This window comes from Triturus cristatus, chromosome 2_1, assembly GCF_964204655.1.
Source record: "Triturus cristatus chromosome 2_1, aTriCri1.1, whole genome shotgun sequence".
NCBI lineage: Eukaryota > Metazoa > Chordata > Amphibia > Caudata > Salamandridae > Triturus > Triturus cristatus.
Window position 1 is genome coordinate 375,775,189 of NC_140581.1, and position 18,060 is coordinate 375,793,248.

Genomic DNA, 18,060 nt, shown 5'->3' on the forward strand with positions numbered 1-18,060 from the left:
TATACCTTAAAGGATACCTTGCTTGACTTGTAGTTTTACATTGTATCTTCTTTCAATCTGGTACACTTATAGGAAATGCTTATGTTCTTTAGCTTTCCTTTTGTAAATGTACTATGTATATTTGTTCGAATATTGTATACTGTGTATACTTTGAATCTGTCGTTGGTCCACCTGTTCACCTCGGAGGCACGGAAAAAATGGGTGGAACTGACGTCATCTTGCCGACGTGGCTCTATTATGGCTCCGGTGACATCATACGGAGTCGCGAGCGGAGCCGAGGTATTATGACGTCCACGTCGGCGTAGAGAGCTGGGGAAAACATTCTGTGGAATGCTGGTGCAGGGGATATTCACAAGTTGAGGAATCCATAGGCAGATACTGTATCCACCAGAAAAAGCATTACCGAAGGCAAGTAACTTGTTCTACAGGTAAGTAACCTTTTCCTCTATCTATGCCGAAGAGCCTGTATAGTAGTGAATGGGGATTTTCCTACCTTGGCTCTAGACAATGAGATTAATTGGCCAGGATTTTCCTTCTCCAGGAACAGTGGGTAGCTCTTTGAAGAAGTTGGAGATACCTTCCTGAGATGAGAACAAAGATGTTTAGGGAATTTCCCTTTTTTTTTTACATGGATGTGGTGGAGCTGTGCTCCCCAAAACAGGATTGTGGCATCTGTGGTTATGATCCTTTGCTGTAGCATTATTTTGATAAACCTTCCACAGATCAGAATAAGCATCATTGAGAATTTGCTGTAAATGGTAGATATGATAGGTAAGTACAGTGAAGTGGAACTCGTTGCTTAGTAGATGTTGCACTGTTTGGATTTTTATTGACTTTGAAAGGCAAGGTCAGTTAGTATTTTGCTGTACTAAAACATGGCATAAATTAAAAATGTAATACCCTTTGTCATGTTCTTATTTTTTTTTTTTTTTAATTCGTTCTTTACAATTCCTCATTTAGGTGACATATGTGCGGAACACATCATCAGAACAAGAGGAAGTGGTTGAAGCCCTGAGAGAAGAAATTCGAATGATGAGTCACCTCAGCCATCCCAACATCATAAGAATGCTGGGTGCAACATGTGAAAAGTGTAACTACAATCTCTTTATTGAGTGGATGGCAGGTAAACAACATGCTGATGGTACAAAACTATGCACCTGATAAAATTTAGTGCGCTTCTTTTTTTGGACACTTTCGTTCTGAGTGACTATTGCTATGGAACTTCTTTTCCTAATATTAAGCTGAGATTGATTACAATACCATCATGTTCCATCTTGTCCCATCAATCCACGCAACATGGCTGCCACCTTTGAAATACTGATGTGAATTGGCAAATATTTCACACAAACCTGCATTGATATCATTCTTCCCATTTCCAAGCATATGGTCTTTGCAACTTAGGTTCTGCATCTCTTGTACCTTCTAGCATTTGAGAACCAGAGTTTAGGGATTTGGCAGTTTACAGTTTTATATACTACCATATACAGAGTTAGACATATGTTACCACAGTGCTTCTACCTGCAGACTTCTCACCTGGTTAATTATCCAAGGTATCAGACAGGATCCGAAAACGTCCAAGCTCTTGAAGCTGGCAGTGTCAGCGCTGGGAGTGATGTTCAACGCAGACATTAAAGCCATATAGCACCGATCCTGGTGCAACGTTAATTTTTTCTGAGCTTTCGAAGAAGATCTGAAGCTTTCTCTCTTGAGAATTCTTCGTACTCCGGCACTTCAAAATTCAACTATTAGTGCTGTGCTAGGATGTCTCCCCCAACATGTTTGGGCTTTAATCCCTGTAGGGACTGCAAAGGACAGATGGCCATCATCAACCCTCACACTTATTTGCCTGGGTCAGGTCATGACAAGTTATGAGTCAAAACTGTTTTATAGAGTGGTCCATGAGGACAAAGTAGGCCAACATTGTTCCTTGGCCTACTCAGTCACCAACTTCAAGCGCACCAAGCAGGCAAGAATTACACTGAACCTTCGATGAGAGGCAAATTTTTCCGGTGCCTCTAACTTCTTCAGGATCCTCATCCTTGGATCCAGAGTTAGTGCCTCTGGAGTCGTCCAAGCCAGCCTCCCCCCCCCCCCCCCCCCCTTGTGCCACCCCCTGAGCCTGAGGTCAACCAGCCCAGCCTGACTGACTAGAAGGCCCGTGCTGCCATATTCCGACTTCCAAGCAGCGTTTCTTAAAGCCATGTTAGACATCTTTTGTTGGGTAGTGTTATCCGTAGTATGTCTTTTCCCTTCAATACTATTCCACTCCTTGAATTGCATATGTCAGTCATTCAATCAAAGGTGAATGCAATTCACAGAAGGCACATGTAGTTGTGATTGTTCTGTAATGTGATAATCCAGTTTGCTTGAATATATTTGCAGTCTTAAATATAAACACTGACTGTTTTTTATTACACTGTTTGTTATTGATTTCTGAAGATCTTCTTAAAGGTTGATAACTAAATGTCTCATTTATTGACAGTCTTACAGAATGTAAAATAAGCGAAAGGGCAATTGTTTAGTCTAAGATTTTCAACCACAATGGAATAGTGCTTTAAAAGCTGGACACAGAGTGAGGAGCTAGAAAGGAATCTTTACTCCTGGCGACAATGTGATAGGCCGTACAAAGTCATGTCACGATTCTAAATGAAGGATACCTGGAAGAGAGGCACTTATCCTTCACTCGCTGTACTTATTAGTACAGCTGGCCATGAATGACAAGAATAGCAGGCCTTGCTATTATATTGTACATAATCCATGTTGTTCAGAGGGTATGCAGATGAGAACCATCTGAACTCTGAATTGGTTTTATTTCATATTGCTTGCACCAGATTAGGATTTTGATTTTAAATAAAAATTTAAAATAGATTCCTCATTTTCTAGTGTTCTTCAGTGTCCTGTTCATTAATGAAAGTGGGTTTGAGGTTCCACTAACTATCCCTGTAATGTCTCATGGGATTCATTGTTACCAGGATCTCGTCTCTCTCAAATATTGCTCAGTGGATTGTGGAGTGGTTACAGTTCAACTGTTTTTCTGTCTCAAGTTGGCATATTGACTGAGTACTTAGCTCCAGCGGTCTAGAAAACCAGACTCTACGATTCTAGAACAATCTAGGAAATGTGTGTAATTGGCAACCCCCTGTGGCACGCCTTCATGCACCATAGGACCACGTTGAGGGAGGACATGAATTGGCAGTTCTAGCTGGACTGTTCAATTGGAGCAAAATCAATACTGATTTGCATATAGCTGGGTCCAGACTGAGGTGACATGGTGTTGGAAAGTGGATTATTAGTTGTAGCAGATATGCATTTACCACTAGCAATAATACCACTAAAACAATATAGGGCTCAGAATAGGTCTTAGAAAATTATTCCCATGCTCCACACTTAGTAACTTGGCTGCGAGCAGGCATGCTTAACTTCAAAGACAAGTATGTAAAGTATTTAAGTAAATAATTAAGACCCAACACAATGTATAAAAATAGGAAATATTTTTATCTTTAAAATGACACGAAAACAATCCAATGGATGGAACCAGAGAGATTAATTTTTAAAGATTAAACATTTTCTAGTGCTTAGAAACCAATAGTGCCACTTTTGGACATTTGGTTGCCTCTGACTGGGACAAAGTCAAAGTTTGAGGCTGCCTGTGGTGGAGCCCTGGTCGGATACACTGAGCGGGAGGCCCTGGTCAAGATTGTGTCTTCACACTTCGAAACTTTACTGGAGGATTTCTCACAAGACGTCGTGCAGCCTCTTCAAGCAGGCCGGATTCAGTGAGGAACTCCTTCTTGAAGTTCCTTTTGCGGGTCCAAAATACAAACCAAGGGTCTGGAATCTTCCAAATGGTCCTTGAAAGGATGGGACTACAATTCCCACAGGACACCTGGACCCTTAAAAGTCCACTGGATACACTGCAGACAGGGGACTCTTGGTGGGTGGAGTTGATGCAGGCTCTGTTAACCTGTAGCTTGCAGGACGCCCACTCTTTATTCCTGTTGAAGCAAGGTAGTCCATAGGCTGTAGTTCTGGATTGTGCAGCAGGCGAGGTCTTCAGAGTTCAGGGCCTAGTTGGTGCAAATCAAGCTTCTCAGCATGGACCCTTCTTTCTTGAGTTTCAAGCAGCAGATCTGAGAAGCACTGCCCCTCCCAGATACTTGTTCAGTTTTCTCTGGGGTCCAGCAGAAGGGCACTCCTGTCCAATGAGGTGCATGGCAATACCCCAGAGCATGACCACTTCCTCCAAAGTGTGGGACAAAGGTCTCCCAGAAAGCACTATTTCTCCAAAATTCAATATGTCAGAATATTCAGCAGAGAAAAGAGCTAACTAAACCAGCCTACAGGATGGCTTCATCTACATAGTCTCTCCTCCTTGCATCTGCTCGTTCCTTCCTTAATCCTAGCATCTGGCTGGGTTCAAAGAGTAGAGGTGTAAATGAAACTGGTGTCTCATGCCTGCCTGCCTCCTCCTTTCAATGATGGATATTGTTTACGACCCCTCCCCTTGCTCTGGCATTCCTATGTAGCAGACCCCAGCCCTCCCACAAGAGCTGGCTAACCCCAGGGGCTATTCCACTTAACTCTGACTAATCAGGACAGACCCCTGGAAGGCTGAATTCTGGCTTACAGACTAGAAAGTCTTTTCTTCTTGTCTGTGCACTTTAGGAGAAATTCAACAATACCATATTGTTGGATTTATCAGTAACTTTCTAAGATGTCTTTGAATGGCATTTTTATGATTCTCCTAGCGGCAATTATTACTTAATAACTTCTTGCCATGTTAAGCTATATAGCAGGGGCTTTGCAGTAGGAAAACTGACTTAGGCCATTTTTCCAACAAGAGGGCTTATAAAACATCTTTTATAAAGACCCTGCCTATATCTACAGGACTCCACATCCCTGGAACACCTAGGGAAGACTTTAGGGGTTCTGAATATGTAAAGATAATATTGAACCTCACTCCATAGTGCTTCTAGCACAAAAGTCGATTTTGTGAAGCACTTTATCACAATGTGGAGAGTGAAATGTGCAATTTCACTTACCCAGGGCATATACAAATCATTTTATAAGATTCCTCCTTATAAATACCTGACCCCCGCCCCCATCCCTGGGATACCTAGGGGCGACCCTCGGGGTACCTATTATGCCCAAACATTTTAGTGTAACAATTAGTAAGTGCCCCAAACACCAATGTCAAGTTTAGGCACAATTTGCATTTTAGGATTTAAATCAATGTTATTTATTTTATAGAGACACGATACACAACAGTCCACCTACATAAAAGCTGTCCTGCACCCCAGGGCTTCTTTCAAACTGACCTCAGGCTTAAGCAGTGCACACCTGCAAGAGCAGAAAGGGCTGCTGGCCTCTAAACTGACATGCCCTACTATATACAAGGGGCTTAAAAGTAGTTTCAATCCTCCTGCCCTATTATGTACTAGGGCCTTATAGGGGAGGTCATGCCAATCCAAAGGGTACCCTAACCTGTAGTGTACCCTTGTGTATGTAGTGTCTTTCAGCATAGCACTGGACCTGGGTCTTATTAGGCAGAGCGAGCCCAGGGTCGGTCAGTCAGTCAGTCAGTTACCACCAGTACCAGTCAGCAAAAAAGTTGGGGGGGGGGGTGCCCTGGGCACAGGATGACTTTGCAACATATGGTGTGCAAAATAGCGATGGGTGGGGATCTGGCCCGAGTAATTACAAGTGACTGATTAATTCAAGCATTCCATGTGTCACCTCTTTGTATACCTTAGTCCATGGGGCCATGTGGCATGCCAATGTGTATTCCCTTAATGTTGGCATCTCTTATCGTTCAGCGCCGACTATTCAACCCCAACTCACATATTTATGCCAGTTCAGAGGTATGCAGCACTGCCTCTGCTGCCGGCACAGCAAATGGCTCCACCTCCGAGGCTGCTGCCAGTGCCCCCCTTCACCCCTTTCTGGCACCACAGCCCCTGAGGTCTACACCACGGACATCTACAAACTGGTTTGTCCTGTAGAAGAACACTGATCAAGAAAAGAAGCCCAGAGACTATTGGAGGAGGAGCAGTAAAGCCAAGGAATGGCTTTTATGGGCATGCCTCTTGTGCCCTTTTGGGTCCCAAACCAATCCACCGGACCCTTATGGGACTAGAGAAGGGCTAGACCAGGGTCCCATTGACCCAGCTATGTAGTTTGCTAGTCTCCCTTCAGCCAGTGGCCTGGATACCTCACCCGAGCTCAAGATGGAGTTCCCTTTGTGTTCTCTTGCTCTGGAGGTTACATCCTTTCATTCTGTGGTTAGGAATAGAGCAGAGGGTTTGGACCTACACTTGCCATCCCTTGAGACCACAACAAATATTTTGACATAATTGTTGCAACCTCTGCTCCATCTTCTGAGCCATTGCTCCCCTTCAATTAAACTTTGCTGGGTCCAGTATTTGCAGCATGGGAGAACCCCACTTCTGCTCCTGAAGTGAATAGATTGATGACTAAATGCTATTGCCCTGCCACTGGGGAGTCCCTCCTAGTCCAGACATCCTTTTCCAGAAAGCTTGGTAATTCAAGCTTCGTTAATTTCAGGGCATGCACCGGGAATTTTCCCAACCACTTTGTCGAACCGAGTCCAAATGCTAGTATGCTAGGGGCAACAAAAGCCTTTCCTGCTGGCAGTAATCCATAAATGCCCTGTGTCTTCCCCATATATCAACAAGCCATCTGGAACATGACCCAGCTGGTTGTTCCTCTTGTTCCTGATGACCTCAAAGGCCATATTTTAGGGCTGTTAGGTATTTGCTGATGTGTATCTTGGCATATTAGCAAATCGGGTCTCAACACTGCTGAGCCGTCTGTACGAGCTATGAGGTCCGCTCGGCTGAAGAGGGGTGAAACCCCAAAACCGGTCCTAGGATGCTTGTTTCCGTTCCAGGGAGGACCTGGCTTGGCAGTTCGGGCTGGACTGTTCCCATGAGGCACAGGGTCCATACTGATTTGCATATGGCTAGGTCTAAACTGGGGTGGCATGGTGAGCAAAAGAATGATGGATTTAACCCAGATCTCTTGACTGGGGGTGAATGTCTTGATTTGTTCTGCATTCCGTCCATCAATTGTGTGTCTTTCAATTTCAGAAGCAGCCACCCCAAAATCTCCTTGTCAGACAATACAGGGGCAGAGCTAAAGGTAAGGGCTGAGGACCCCAACATCCTGTTATCTCCTCCTTCCCAGGGAAAGCATCTCTAGTTTGCTACCAAATTAGCACCAGGAACGTGCACGAGACCCAATCCCCCCCAAGCCATGGCCACAGAAGTGTTGGATTCCGCCACCTTTAGGTGGGGAACCCATTTAGCTTCTGCATATCAGAGGCCTCTGCTCTCCAGAAAAGCAGGTGCTTCGTATGAACCTGCGAGGGCTGCGAGCAATTTGGCTTCTGCTCAAGGCCTTCCTCTCTTCCATTCCCTTTACCACTGCGGTGTGGTACATAAACAAGTAAGGGGGAGTAGGTTGTGATCTTGGGCTCACCATCAAGGGATCTGGCTAACAACGAATCTTCTGTCGGGGTCTCTGAATGTCAGAGCTAACAGTCTGAGCCTGTGTTATCCTGCCAATCACTAGTGGTGTCTTCTACCAGAGCCAGTCATGGATATTTTTGTGGTGTGGGGGACATGGGTAGACTTGTTCGCCTCTTCTGAAAATGTGCAGTGCCAGTAGTCGTGCACCCTCCAGTATCTGTTGAGGGCAGCCTTGTGGGATGTGTTTCAGTTGAGATAGAACTTTATGCTTCACTGCACGTTTCTTACCATACCCTGGATTGCTTGAGATCTGCTGAAGATCCCTTTCAGGCCCCATGGTTCTAAGTCCTCCAATTTGCACACACACTGTCTCTAAAAAGTGTGTGGTGGGCACTGTCAAGGTTTATTCAGCGTTCCTTTGTCTCTCAGACCAGCATTGATTGTTCAGGTCCACTATTGACTTTGAGGTGAGGTTACTCAAGGGGCTGGCAAAATCTTGTTCTCACGTTTTTTAATGGGGGCTCTGTTTGAGCCCCTCCATAGTTGGTTGTTATATTTGTTGACTGTAAAGACAGTCTTTTTGGTTACCCTTACTTCAGCAAGGCGGACAGTGAACTGCAAGTCCTGAGTGTGCGCCATTCACAACGTTTTACCCCTGACAAGATGGTGCTGCAAACCAGAGGTGCTTATCTTCCCATGGTGGTTACTCCCTTTCACAAGTGTCAGTCCATCACCTTTCCGTCTTTCTATGCCCTGTCCCATCCCATGCAGAAGGAGTGGCTGCATCTCCTAGGTGGATGTTTAGTTTTTATACTGACCACTCGAAAGACATTAGATGTCTTTGTTGATTACTGTGACAATAAGAAGGGCAAAGTGGTTCAGAAGTGGACCTCGTCCCACTGGTTCATCATTTGCATCAAAATGTGCTATGACCTTGTCAAACATATTCTCCTGAGTGAATAAGGGCCCATCGGACCAGAACAAAGTAATTGTCGTCTTTTCTTGCGATTGATGTTCCCATCACAGAGATCTGTAAGGTGGAGATGTGGGCATCTTTACACATATTTGCCAAACACTACTTTGTCACGGATACTTCTAATCGCAGATTCCTCACCTGTAGAATATTCCTCATGCGACAGACTAGATCCAGACATTTTCTCAGCAGTGCTCTCGCACACCGCTAGGTGGCGTTGTGCTGCTCTGCGTTGGCCATATTTCGTCCCAGATCATAGCCACATATAAGCACCAACCTGGCATTCCAGCATTTGGTTTCTTTCTGTCCACAACTTCGAACGGTGATCCGGAGCAATTCTTCCTTTTTCATCGATTTCCAAATTCGTATTTCCAGTGTGCAAGGGATGATGTCCCAACCGAAGGCTACAGAGTTCAAACTGTGCCCTGATTGTCGGAAACAAATGTTGGTGACGGACCCTCACAAGATGTGCCTCTAGTTTCTCGGGTTGGGCATTAATCCAAGTTGTGCGCAGAAGGCGGCTTCATGCACCCCATGGCGAATCAGGACTTTGAAGCAAAGCTCTGTCTCCACACACCAAAATAAGTAATTGACCTCGCGTATGTCCCACTCCTGCTGAGGACTTGAGGGCACATTCCTGCTCTCAAGGCCGTTTCTTCTTTGTGGTCTAAGTCATCCATTAAGTTGAAGACTCAACCCTATCCCTCTGCTCTCTGCCCAAAAAGAAGTCTTGAGAGTGCCAAGATCCCACAACTGGTCTCATTCTGTCTTGAATTTCCTGGGCCATCAGCGACACAGCACCAGGTCAATTCATTTTAGGAGGCCATTCTGCATATTTTTGGCAATCCTTTGACAAACCTTCGGGCCCCAAGTATCTGCAGGGTCCTCCAGTCAGTTACCGTTTGTTCTTGCGCTGGTCCCTTATCCATTGACGTCGGTCCTTACTTCACCCGTGCCGGAGGTCAAGCTCCTTCCGTATCTGGTGTCTGACCCTAACACTTCCTCTACCACATAGCGTTCTCCATAGGCTCCATCATCTTTTTGGCTCAGATTCTGAAGAAAGTTTGCCACTGCCTGATAATGATAATGGGGATGATTTACCCCTACATTATGATGAGGATGACAGTGTTTTTATGGAATTGCTGGAGGCCTATGGGTTTGATACTTCCCCTGATATTGAGTTGATTTCATGCCGTGGACCCCCCCTGGAGGGTAGTGCTTTATTCGTCAGCGTGATCAGATATACAACTCAGATCCTGGACCTACAATTGCCTTCTTTTGAGGTCAAGCCAAAAATTCTTATTGAGGTTTTTCACTTTTGGCCAGCCTATCTGAGCCATTACTTCCAATTAATGGAGTCCTGATTGACACCTTTTATGGGTACTTGAGTTAAGCCTTGCTCTTTCCCACTGGGGAACGGGCAAGGGGCCAGACGCCACTGAACACGCCTGGTGACCTTGATTTTCTTATGCAGCATCCTACTCCGGAGACTTTGAAGCCTTGTGGTCTGTCAATGCGGTCCACCTATGCTATATGCACACTCTTATGGAGCTGGCCAGTGAGATCTTTCCGGCAGTGTCAGAGGAGTTTCGAGCCTATTTGGCTCAAGCCAATCGAGAAAGCCAGGATGCAGACATGTATGTAATTGCGACTGTCCTGCATACTACTGATTCCTTAAGATGAGCAGTGGGCATTTGTGTGGTACTCTGTCACCTTGCGTGGATGCGGTTCACAGGCTTTCTTGGCAACATGCAGGCATCCTTTATGGCTGTAGGTTCAGATGTGTCATGCCTGTTTGGCAAATAGGCTGGTTTGTTCCATTGAACACTTTAAGGAAAGTAGAGCCATAGCGGTTCCTTGTGCCTTTCCACCCGGCTCAACAGTTTACTCCTCAGTGGTGGTCCTTCCAAGGTTAGCGTATAGACCACAACTGGGTCCCACAACTCCCCAGTTCTTTCGTTGCTGGGGAAGGAGATCAAGCGGACATCACAGGTTACCTGACACACAGTTCCTTTCAGTCAGTCGCCTCTGCAGCATCAGCCCCTATCTGCAGATTCCTCACTGATCCCAACCACCTCACCTTCTAATATAGAGATACGATATCTGTGTTTTGCACTGCACGACACTGCACTGTATCAGATGGATGTTGCTCCATCAGTTAACCTCAAAGGCATGAAAAAAGGCTGATGGAAACTGATGTACATATATACACTGATGTATAAATGTACTGATGCACATATGTGGGCTATATAGCTTCTGTGACGTTCCTGACATCCCGATGTCCCAAAGGAGCCAGTGCCCTCTACCGGATTCAGAAATTTGACATTCTCAAATCCAGTTTGATGCCTGGGATAATTCAACAGGTGCGGAATCTGCAGGTAGATGGAGTATCTACCAGAAAAATAGTTACAGAAGATAGGTGTAGGATAGTGGGTTTCTGTTGCAGTAACCCTCCCACTTTTTGCCAGATTTCTGATGCTTACTTGACTGAGTGTGTGCTGGCACCCTGCTAACCAGACCCCAGCAACTGTGTTCTTGCCCAAACCTGTACCATTGCTCCCACAATTGGCACACCTCTGGCCCACATATATTAGTCCCTTGAAAAAGGTACCAGTGATACCAAGGGCCTTGTGACCAGAGAGGGTCCCTTAGGCCTGCAGCATGTATTGTGCACCCTAAAGGACCCCACACCAAACACATACACACTGCCATTGCAGGCTGTGTGTTATGATGTGGCTAAACTAAAAGAGTCGACATGGTAAACCTCTGTGCCATGCCTACATACCACTGCTCGTTGCATAGCTAAGTCACCTCTCTTGAAGGTCCTACAGCCTTAAGGCAGGGTGCACTATACTACAGGTGAGGGCTTAGCTGCATGAGCAGTATGCCCCTAAAGTGTCTTAGTCAATTCTTGTACACTGTAAGTGCAGTGAAGCCATTTTGAGTACATGGGCTGGGAGTTTGTCGACACGAACTCCACAACCCGATGCTGGCTTTACTAAAGACTGAAGTTTGGTATCAAACTTCTCAGCATAATAAACCCACACTGATACCAGTGTTGGATTTACTATAAAATGGACTCGGAGGGCATTTTAGAGCTGCCCCCTGACAAACGACCATCTTCTAGTGTATTGGGTGACGGGTTTTCTGACCTCATGGGGTGAGAGCCTTTGTGCTCGCATAGGTATGAAACAAAGCCTGCTCTGGGTGGAGGTGCTTCATACCTCCCGCTTGCAGGAACAGCAGCATTTGGCAGTGATCCTCAAAGTCTCTCACCTTGTATTTATGCTGATTTGGGCAGCTCCAACTAGTGGAGATGCCCGCCACCCTGTCCTAGCCCCACTTTTTGGCAGCAGGACAAGCAGAAAAATTAGTAGTAGGAGTGTACCTTGACACACCCCTAGGGTGGCCAGGAGCTGGGTGCACCCCTCTCTTAAGAATTCTCCATCTTGGTTCGGTGAATTAGGACCGATAAGGATGTGCCCCTCTCCCCAAAGGGTGTAGTCACCCTAGGGGACAGTAGCCATTGGCTACTGTCCCCCCAACCTCAATAAAGCCCTTCAATTTAGTATCTACTGGCTCCCCTGAACCATGTTCCTCCGATTCGACAATCTCAGAAGGAGGACTGAAGAGCCATGCAGCAGCGAAGAAGGAACACGACATCTGCCTTGTCCCCAGCTCTACTGACCTGTCTCCCGCTTCAAGGACTCTTCTCGCAGAAACTGGCAAGTCTCACAGCCAGCAACCTCCAAGAACCTCAGAGAACTGAGCTGCCTTTGACAAAGACTCTTCTCCTGTGGACACCAGATTTGTCCAGAAACAAACAACCCCAAAGACACCGGATCCAGGCAGATCCGCAACACGTGCACCACTCTGCGCCCACGGCCTGAGTCTAAATGACTCGCCTGTCCTGTGAAGTCTCATGAGCGATCCTGACCTCGTCTACAACAGGGCTGGCTCCTCTAGGACTCCACAACGTCGCCTGCAGCCTCTTCACAAATGGTCCCCCGACCAGATCCAGCTGAGAAAATCCGACACCAAAAGGCACCCTTGTAGCTTCTGCCCCCTACCTTGGAGAGCCCAGCCAATGGTGCCCCAGGGCCCTCAGCTATCCAACTTACCTGCCCAGCTATTCGTCACCTTCGTCCAGCCCCCTGGTCTGAGCCTGCAGCCTCTTTGTGGAACCAATTGCCTCCATTGAAAAGCAGTGGGCACCCGACACCGATTTGCATCTGGCTGCCTCGCTGCCGCTAATGGTGTATACTTGGTGCTGCCTTGTGCTCCTCCCCCATGCTTGCTTCAACCCCCGGGGCCTTGCCCTGGAACCACAGGTACTTACCTGTAAATCTGTGCCTCTATGAGGTGCTCCCGGTCACCATAGCCTAACATTGGACACCGTGACCTCAGCACCCAGCCGCCCTATTGCCGCTGGTGGTGCAATACCTACCTTAAACTAAACCGTGCCCTGTGTTAGTCAATACCCCTGAAGACTGGGGATGTAAGTACTTACCTCTTACTGCATAACTCTGTTTCCTTCCATAGGATTGCACTGTGATTTCTCCTATTGCAGATAACTGTCTATCTTTATATTTGCATAGTCTATTGTATTTGACTGACCATACTAAAGCATTTCATTAAGTGTAAAGCTTTGCTGACTGCCTTGCAAAAGTATTCCTCCTACATCTTCAACAGTATTACAGCTATTCTTGAAGCTATTTTACTTACCTACAACCGGCTTTCGCTTGGTTCTAGAAATAGAATAACAAAGTACAATCTTTTTATACAAACAATTGGTCTGGATTCAGCCTTTTTAGTGTGTGCTATCATTTTTTGCCTGAGTGTGCACAATAAATCCTTAACACAACCCTCTGATGAGCCTAACTTCTCACCTACCACTAAATTGAGAGTAAGGTATGATCTGCTTTATTCTCTGCTATACCTTTGGGGACTCACTGGACTCTGTACACACTATCCTCTTTTTGATATAGTATATACAGAGCCAGCTTTTTACAATAAGTCACTTTTTCACTCTGCTGTTCTGATGTATTCTTTTAAATATTCACCTTTCGAATCCCCCAAAACCAGACTGGACCCCAACCTTTTCCAGCAATTGCTTCGAAGTTCCACTGCATGGTGCCATCTGGACATCGGGGTGGCTTCACACATCCATCTACAAGTGATGGTACAGGGCCATATGTAGGCGTTACTGCTGCATGCTGACATCAGTTCCTTTCTTTCTGCATTCTTTGATGCAGATCCAAGGCTCCGCTCTCTAACCTGTCAGCGTCTTACTCAGCTCAGATATTTTTTTTTTAGAAAGTGTGCTAGGACAATGGTTGAATTCACAACCACAGGCTTCAAACTGTTACACAACTTCAGATGTCTGTAACATACCCATAAGACGTCCTCCTACAGTGTCTATGGTCCAAGCATGACTCTAAGCCCTGCAATAATTCTTCACTGATGCGTCAGAAATCTGTCGGGGAGTGCATTTTAGAGCTATACATTGCCAAGCCCAAGAATTGTGGCAGGTCATACATCAAGCCCGCGGCCAGTTTCCCATCTGTGACCTGGGCCAATCCCATTCTAGTCTAAGTCCCCGTTCTCTGATAAGTCAGAAACACAGTTGAAAGTAAATTCTTGCTGTAAGCATAAGAAATCAAAATGGGATTCTTCTCCCTTCCTTCACCCCAGTTCCAGGTAGACGTCATGCCGTCGGCACGTGAAGGACCTGACTCTACCTCATTGTTTATCTCATACTATCCTGCGCTGATCCTGACACTAAATTTTCAGCAGCAGGTAAAGGCCTTCGAAATACTGCTATTCTTCTAGATGATTCTGTGTTCCTCTGGAGCACCTTTGACCCCCTGGATCTGCCAGGGCCTCCAATCAGACTACTGCTGGTGGGGTCTCAACTGGCAGTGTTCTCATTTGGCCTCATCTGGTGACTGCCCGCCACACCAAGGCCATGAAAGTTGCAACTGCACTGATGCTGGCCTCCATTCCAGGGTCACCAACTCCAGGTCAGGTGAAATCTTTTTAAGATCTTGAACTGACTTTGGCCCGAGACACACAATTAACTCGTCATCAGTGCTAGCGGAGGCTAGGGACTTTATTTAGACCAGATTGAAGTGCTGTCCAGGGCCTTCAACATATTCCTTGTGATATAGATAACAAGGCCATGAATATTTCACACGCACCTTATTACGTGAATGCAGGCATGTGTTTGGACTTACAAAATGCTAGTTGCCTGGATATTTCAAATAGGAAACAGAGTGGGGCTCCCCACATGAGGCCCCTGCAGAGGGGAATGTCTCTTTTGCAGTATTAGTCCACACAATTGCAGTTGAGCTTCCCATGGTTGAAACCAAGGCAAATCTAATGTTCTCTTGTTGAAAGTGCAGGGCTTTGCTGCAGCACCCATAACCCCCAGCTGGTTTGTCTGCTTTTTCTGCTGTTTTATGTAAGCATGATCATTGTTATTTAAGTTACCAGTTGTCTTGTGTGTGTTGAAAGGCTCACATGTTTCTTCCTGCACCCTTTCTCATGCCGCAGTGAGACCTTATTGGTCCTCATCTTGATGTGCTCACCTTTTGTGCCTGTGCACAGCTGTTTCCTGAGGTTGTTGGCTATTAAAACTGTTTTCCTGTTTAAGATTACTTGTATGCGCTGTGTCGGTGAGCTACAGGTGCTGTCTGTACTTCTTTCCTGACAAATTGGTGCTTTGAAATCCAGCTGTCTTTTCTAGCAAAAGTGTTATCACCCTGCGACATGGGACAATCCATCACACACTCTGAATTCTTCTGTTCAGAACACCCCTCCCAAGGAAGAGTAAGGAGTTCATTGGCTGGATTCTAAAAGTGCCCTTAGTGTTTTTTTTGGATTCGCTATTGCTAAGAAAGGGATTGAATTATCCTGTACATAAAAAGTTGTTATGCCTTGGCCAAGAACACCGGCCTGAGGGCCATCAGGCTCATTCCATCGGAGCCAAGACTGTCACTATGGTGTTGGCAAGAGGGTTCCCGGTACTGGACATCTGCCAGGCTGCTGCATTGGTTTTTGTCCACACCTTCACCAGGCATTACTGCTTTGACCCTCAGGTCTTCAGTGAGGGCTATTTTGCTTGATCAGTTCTTAAGGATTTCCTCATATAAATCCCACTCCTCAGACCATCCACCTTTTGGGAGGTACAGCATGGATATCCATTCAAAAGGTGAGGAATCTGCAGTTAGAAGTATCCATCAGAACAACAATATACATACCTTCAGTAACATTCTTTCTGCCTCCAAATTATTCACTGCTCCTCCCTCCCTCATAATTCTCTGGTTTGAGATTTATGGTCCTGAAAAAAGCCCCAAGTTAGGCTTTGCGCACTGTCATGTTTACCATCTGTCACGGTCAATCTGCACCTGAGGACTCAGAAGAGTTTTAAAGAAAACAAGTGAACTCAAGGTCGCACCAATGTACTGCTTGGTGGTGTGATGCTGCGGTGGAGTCCAATGAATGTACCTACCTGTGCATGGGAGAAATTGCTGGAAAAGTTCCAGATCCAGTGTGGCATCTGCGGAGGTGGGGGTCAATTAGAAAAGTGAGCATTCTGCATGCTTAGAGTAAACACCAGAACGTGTTAAAGAAGGAAAGTGACTTATTTACAGTAGATCCCCTGTTCTGCTTTGGGGGCTTTTCATTACTTCTTTTCAATGTATTTTGCTTGAAGAATACTGTCCTTCACTGGCACATATTAGCACTAATTTTGTGACCTATATAGTTTTTTCTATTGGATCGATCTCTGTATGCACTGTTAAAAATGAGTTAAGCACAAATTAATTTGTCACAAATTTTTAGGTGGATCAGTCGCTCATTTACTCAGTAAATATGGAGCTTTTAAAGAAACTGTGATAATTAACTACACTGAACAACTACTGCGTGGTCTTTCATATCTCCATGAAAACCAGATTATTCATAGAGACATCAAAGGTAAATCTGTTTAATGTATATATATATTTGATACAGTTCTAAGCGTGTTCATAAAGAAGTTTTAGTCAATTGGAAATGTTCTATACAAATGACTCTTGAAAAATCAGTTTGTGGCAGTTAGCAGTGTTAAAATTGGATTCCATATGTGGGCTGTTATGTAATTTCTGACTACACTAGTACAATACTGTTAGTGAACTTGTCTCAGCTGATACAACAGCTTAAAGACAAACAGAAGTTTAAAGCGCTATGTACCGCTGGTGGCAGCATCAGAGCATTGCTCTTGGTCAAATGTATACATTTGTTTAACTTTGTGCAGACAATATTACACTGATTTTCAAGTTGCATCCTACCAGAGCAAATGTTCCTTAATAATTTTCTCACTGCCATTTGATCAATAGCTCATCACAAAGGACAACTGTTTGCAATGTTGAGCCTATCATAAATGCATGTTAAGATAGTGGAGATCAGATACTATGGCCAAAGGAATTGGACAGCTGCCCACGGTTGTAGCACAGGTGAAGAATTTGAGCTCCTTGATGGACAAACAAATATTTTTCTGCTCAAGTGCAAGATTAGTGGCTAAAGGTTTTTTATCACGAGGGTACCTTGAAAACAATTCTCCCTCTATCTTTTCCTCCGAGTTCAAGAAGTGGTGGTTAGGGCTGTGTGTGGATTAGAATATTGCAATAGAGATTATCTATGCCATCCTCAGTACTTGCTAAACAAATTACAAAGTTGACAACATGGCTGTGCATATTCTGCCTCGGCTAATGTTGGATAATCCTGTATTCCATGCACTGGTTTCTCTCCACTATCTGCTGGTTCGATAAAAGGTTGCCTTTAAAACTTCCTTTATAAAACTCATGGTTGTCTACAGTCGTGGCTCTTTAGTTTTTGTGTAATACTCCACATTTCTGTCAATTTATTAGTGTTTTGAGATGAACCAGGCTACTTCATGTTCACTAAATTCAGAGATTTGAGGATTTCCTTTTGACTTTAGACAAATTGAAACTGTCTACATTTCCAAAAGCTTCTACATTTCCCCATGTTTTGTCCCATAACAGTGTTTTGGAAAGGTTTTGGTGACCTGGTCAGTGTGTACATATTTCCATGCTTTAGGTCAGCCAAAATTCTTCACTCTACTGAGAATAACATGGATAATGAGGTGAATAGCACCTCATCAATCTTCCTGAAGATGTGTGATATTTCTTTCTCATGCTGGAAATATTTAAATTGTATAAAGGTACAATGACACAACTTTTTAGTACTGAAGAGCCCACTATGCTGCACCTAAATAAGACCTTGAACTTAATTTTCTCTTCATGGCTACATTGTTTTATAAGAACAGTTTGAAATTGCCTGGTTGTACATTAAGCCATGATTGTCCTTTTTAAGTCGAACCTCCACTTCTTGTGTTTGTTAATCTCCTGAAGAACTATCTAGCGCTTTTGTAAACCACTATTTTATAGTTATTTTCCAAGTTTTTATTTACACATTTTGTACTAAAAAGTATGTTTGGCATTGACCTGTAATAGTGGTTAAATTAGTTTTACATTGTTGTATTCTTTAGTTTGACAACTTTGACTGTTCTTCGTAAATTATATTTTGTTGGAAATTATG

General features: G+C 44.8%; 1 protein-coding gene across 1 annotated transcript in view; it reads left to right on the forward strand.

Moving 5' to 3' along the window:
* MAP3K1 (mitogen-activated protein kinase kinase kinase 1) overlaps positions 1-18,060 on the forward strand; it is a 463,606-nt gene that overhangs the window by 402,217 nt on the left and 43,329 nt on the right. The window contains exons 16-17 of the mRNA XM_085631362.1: positions 961-1,123; positions 16,309-16,440. Of these exons, the coding sequence (XP_085487488.1) occupies positions 961-1,123; positions 16,309-16,440 (295 nt within the window). The remainder of the gene's footprint in view (positions 1-960; positions 1,124-16,308; positions 16,441-18,060) is intronic.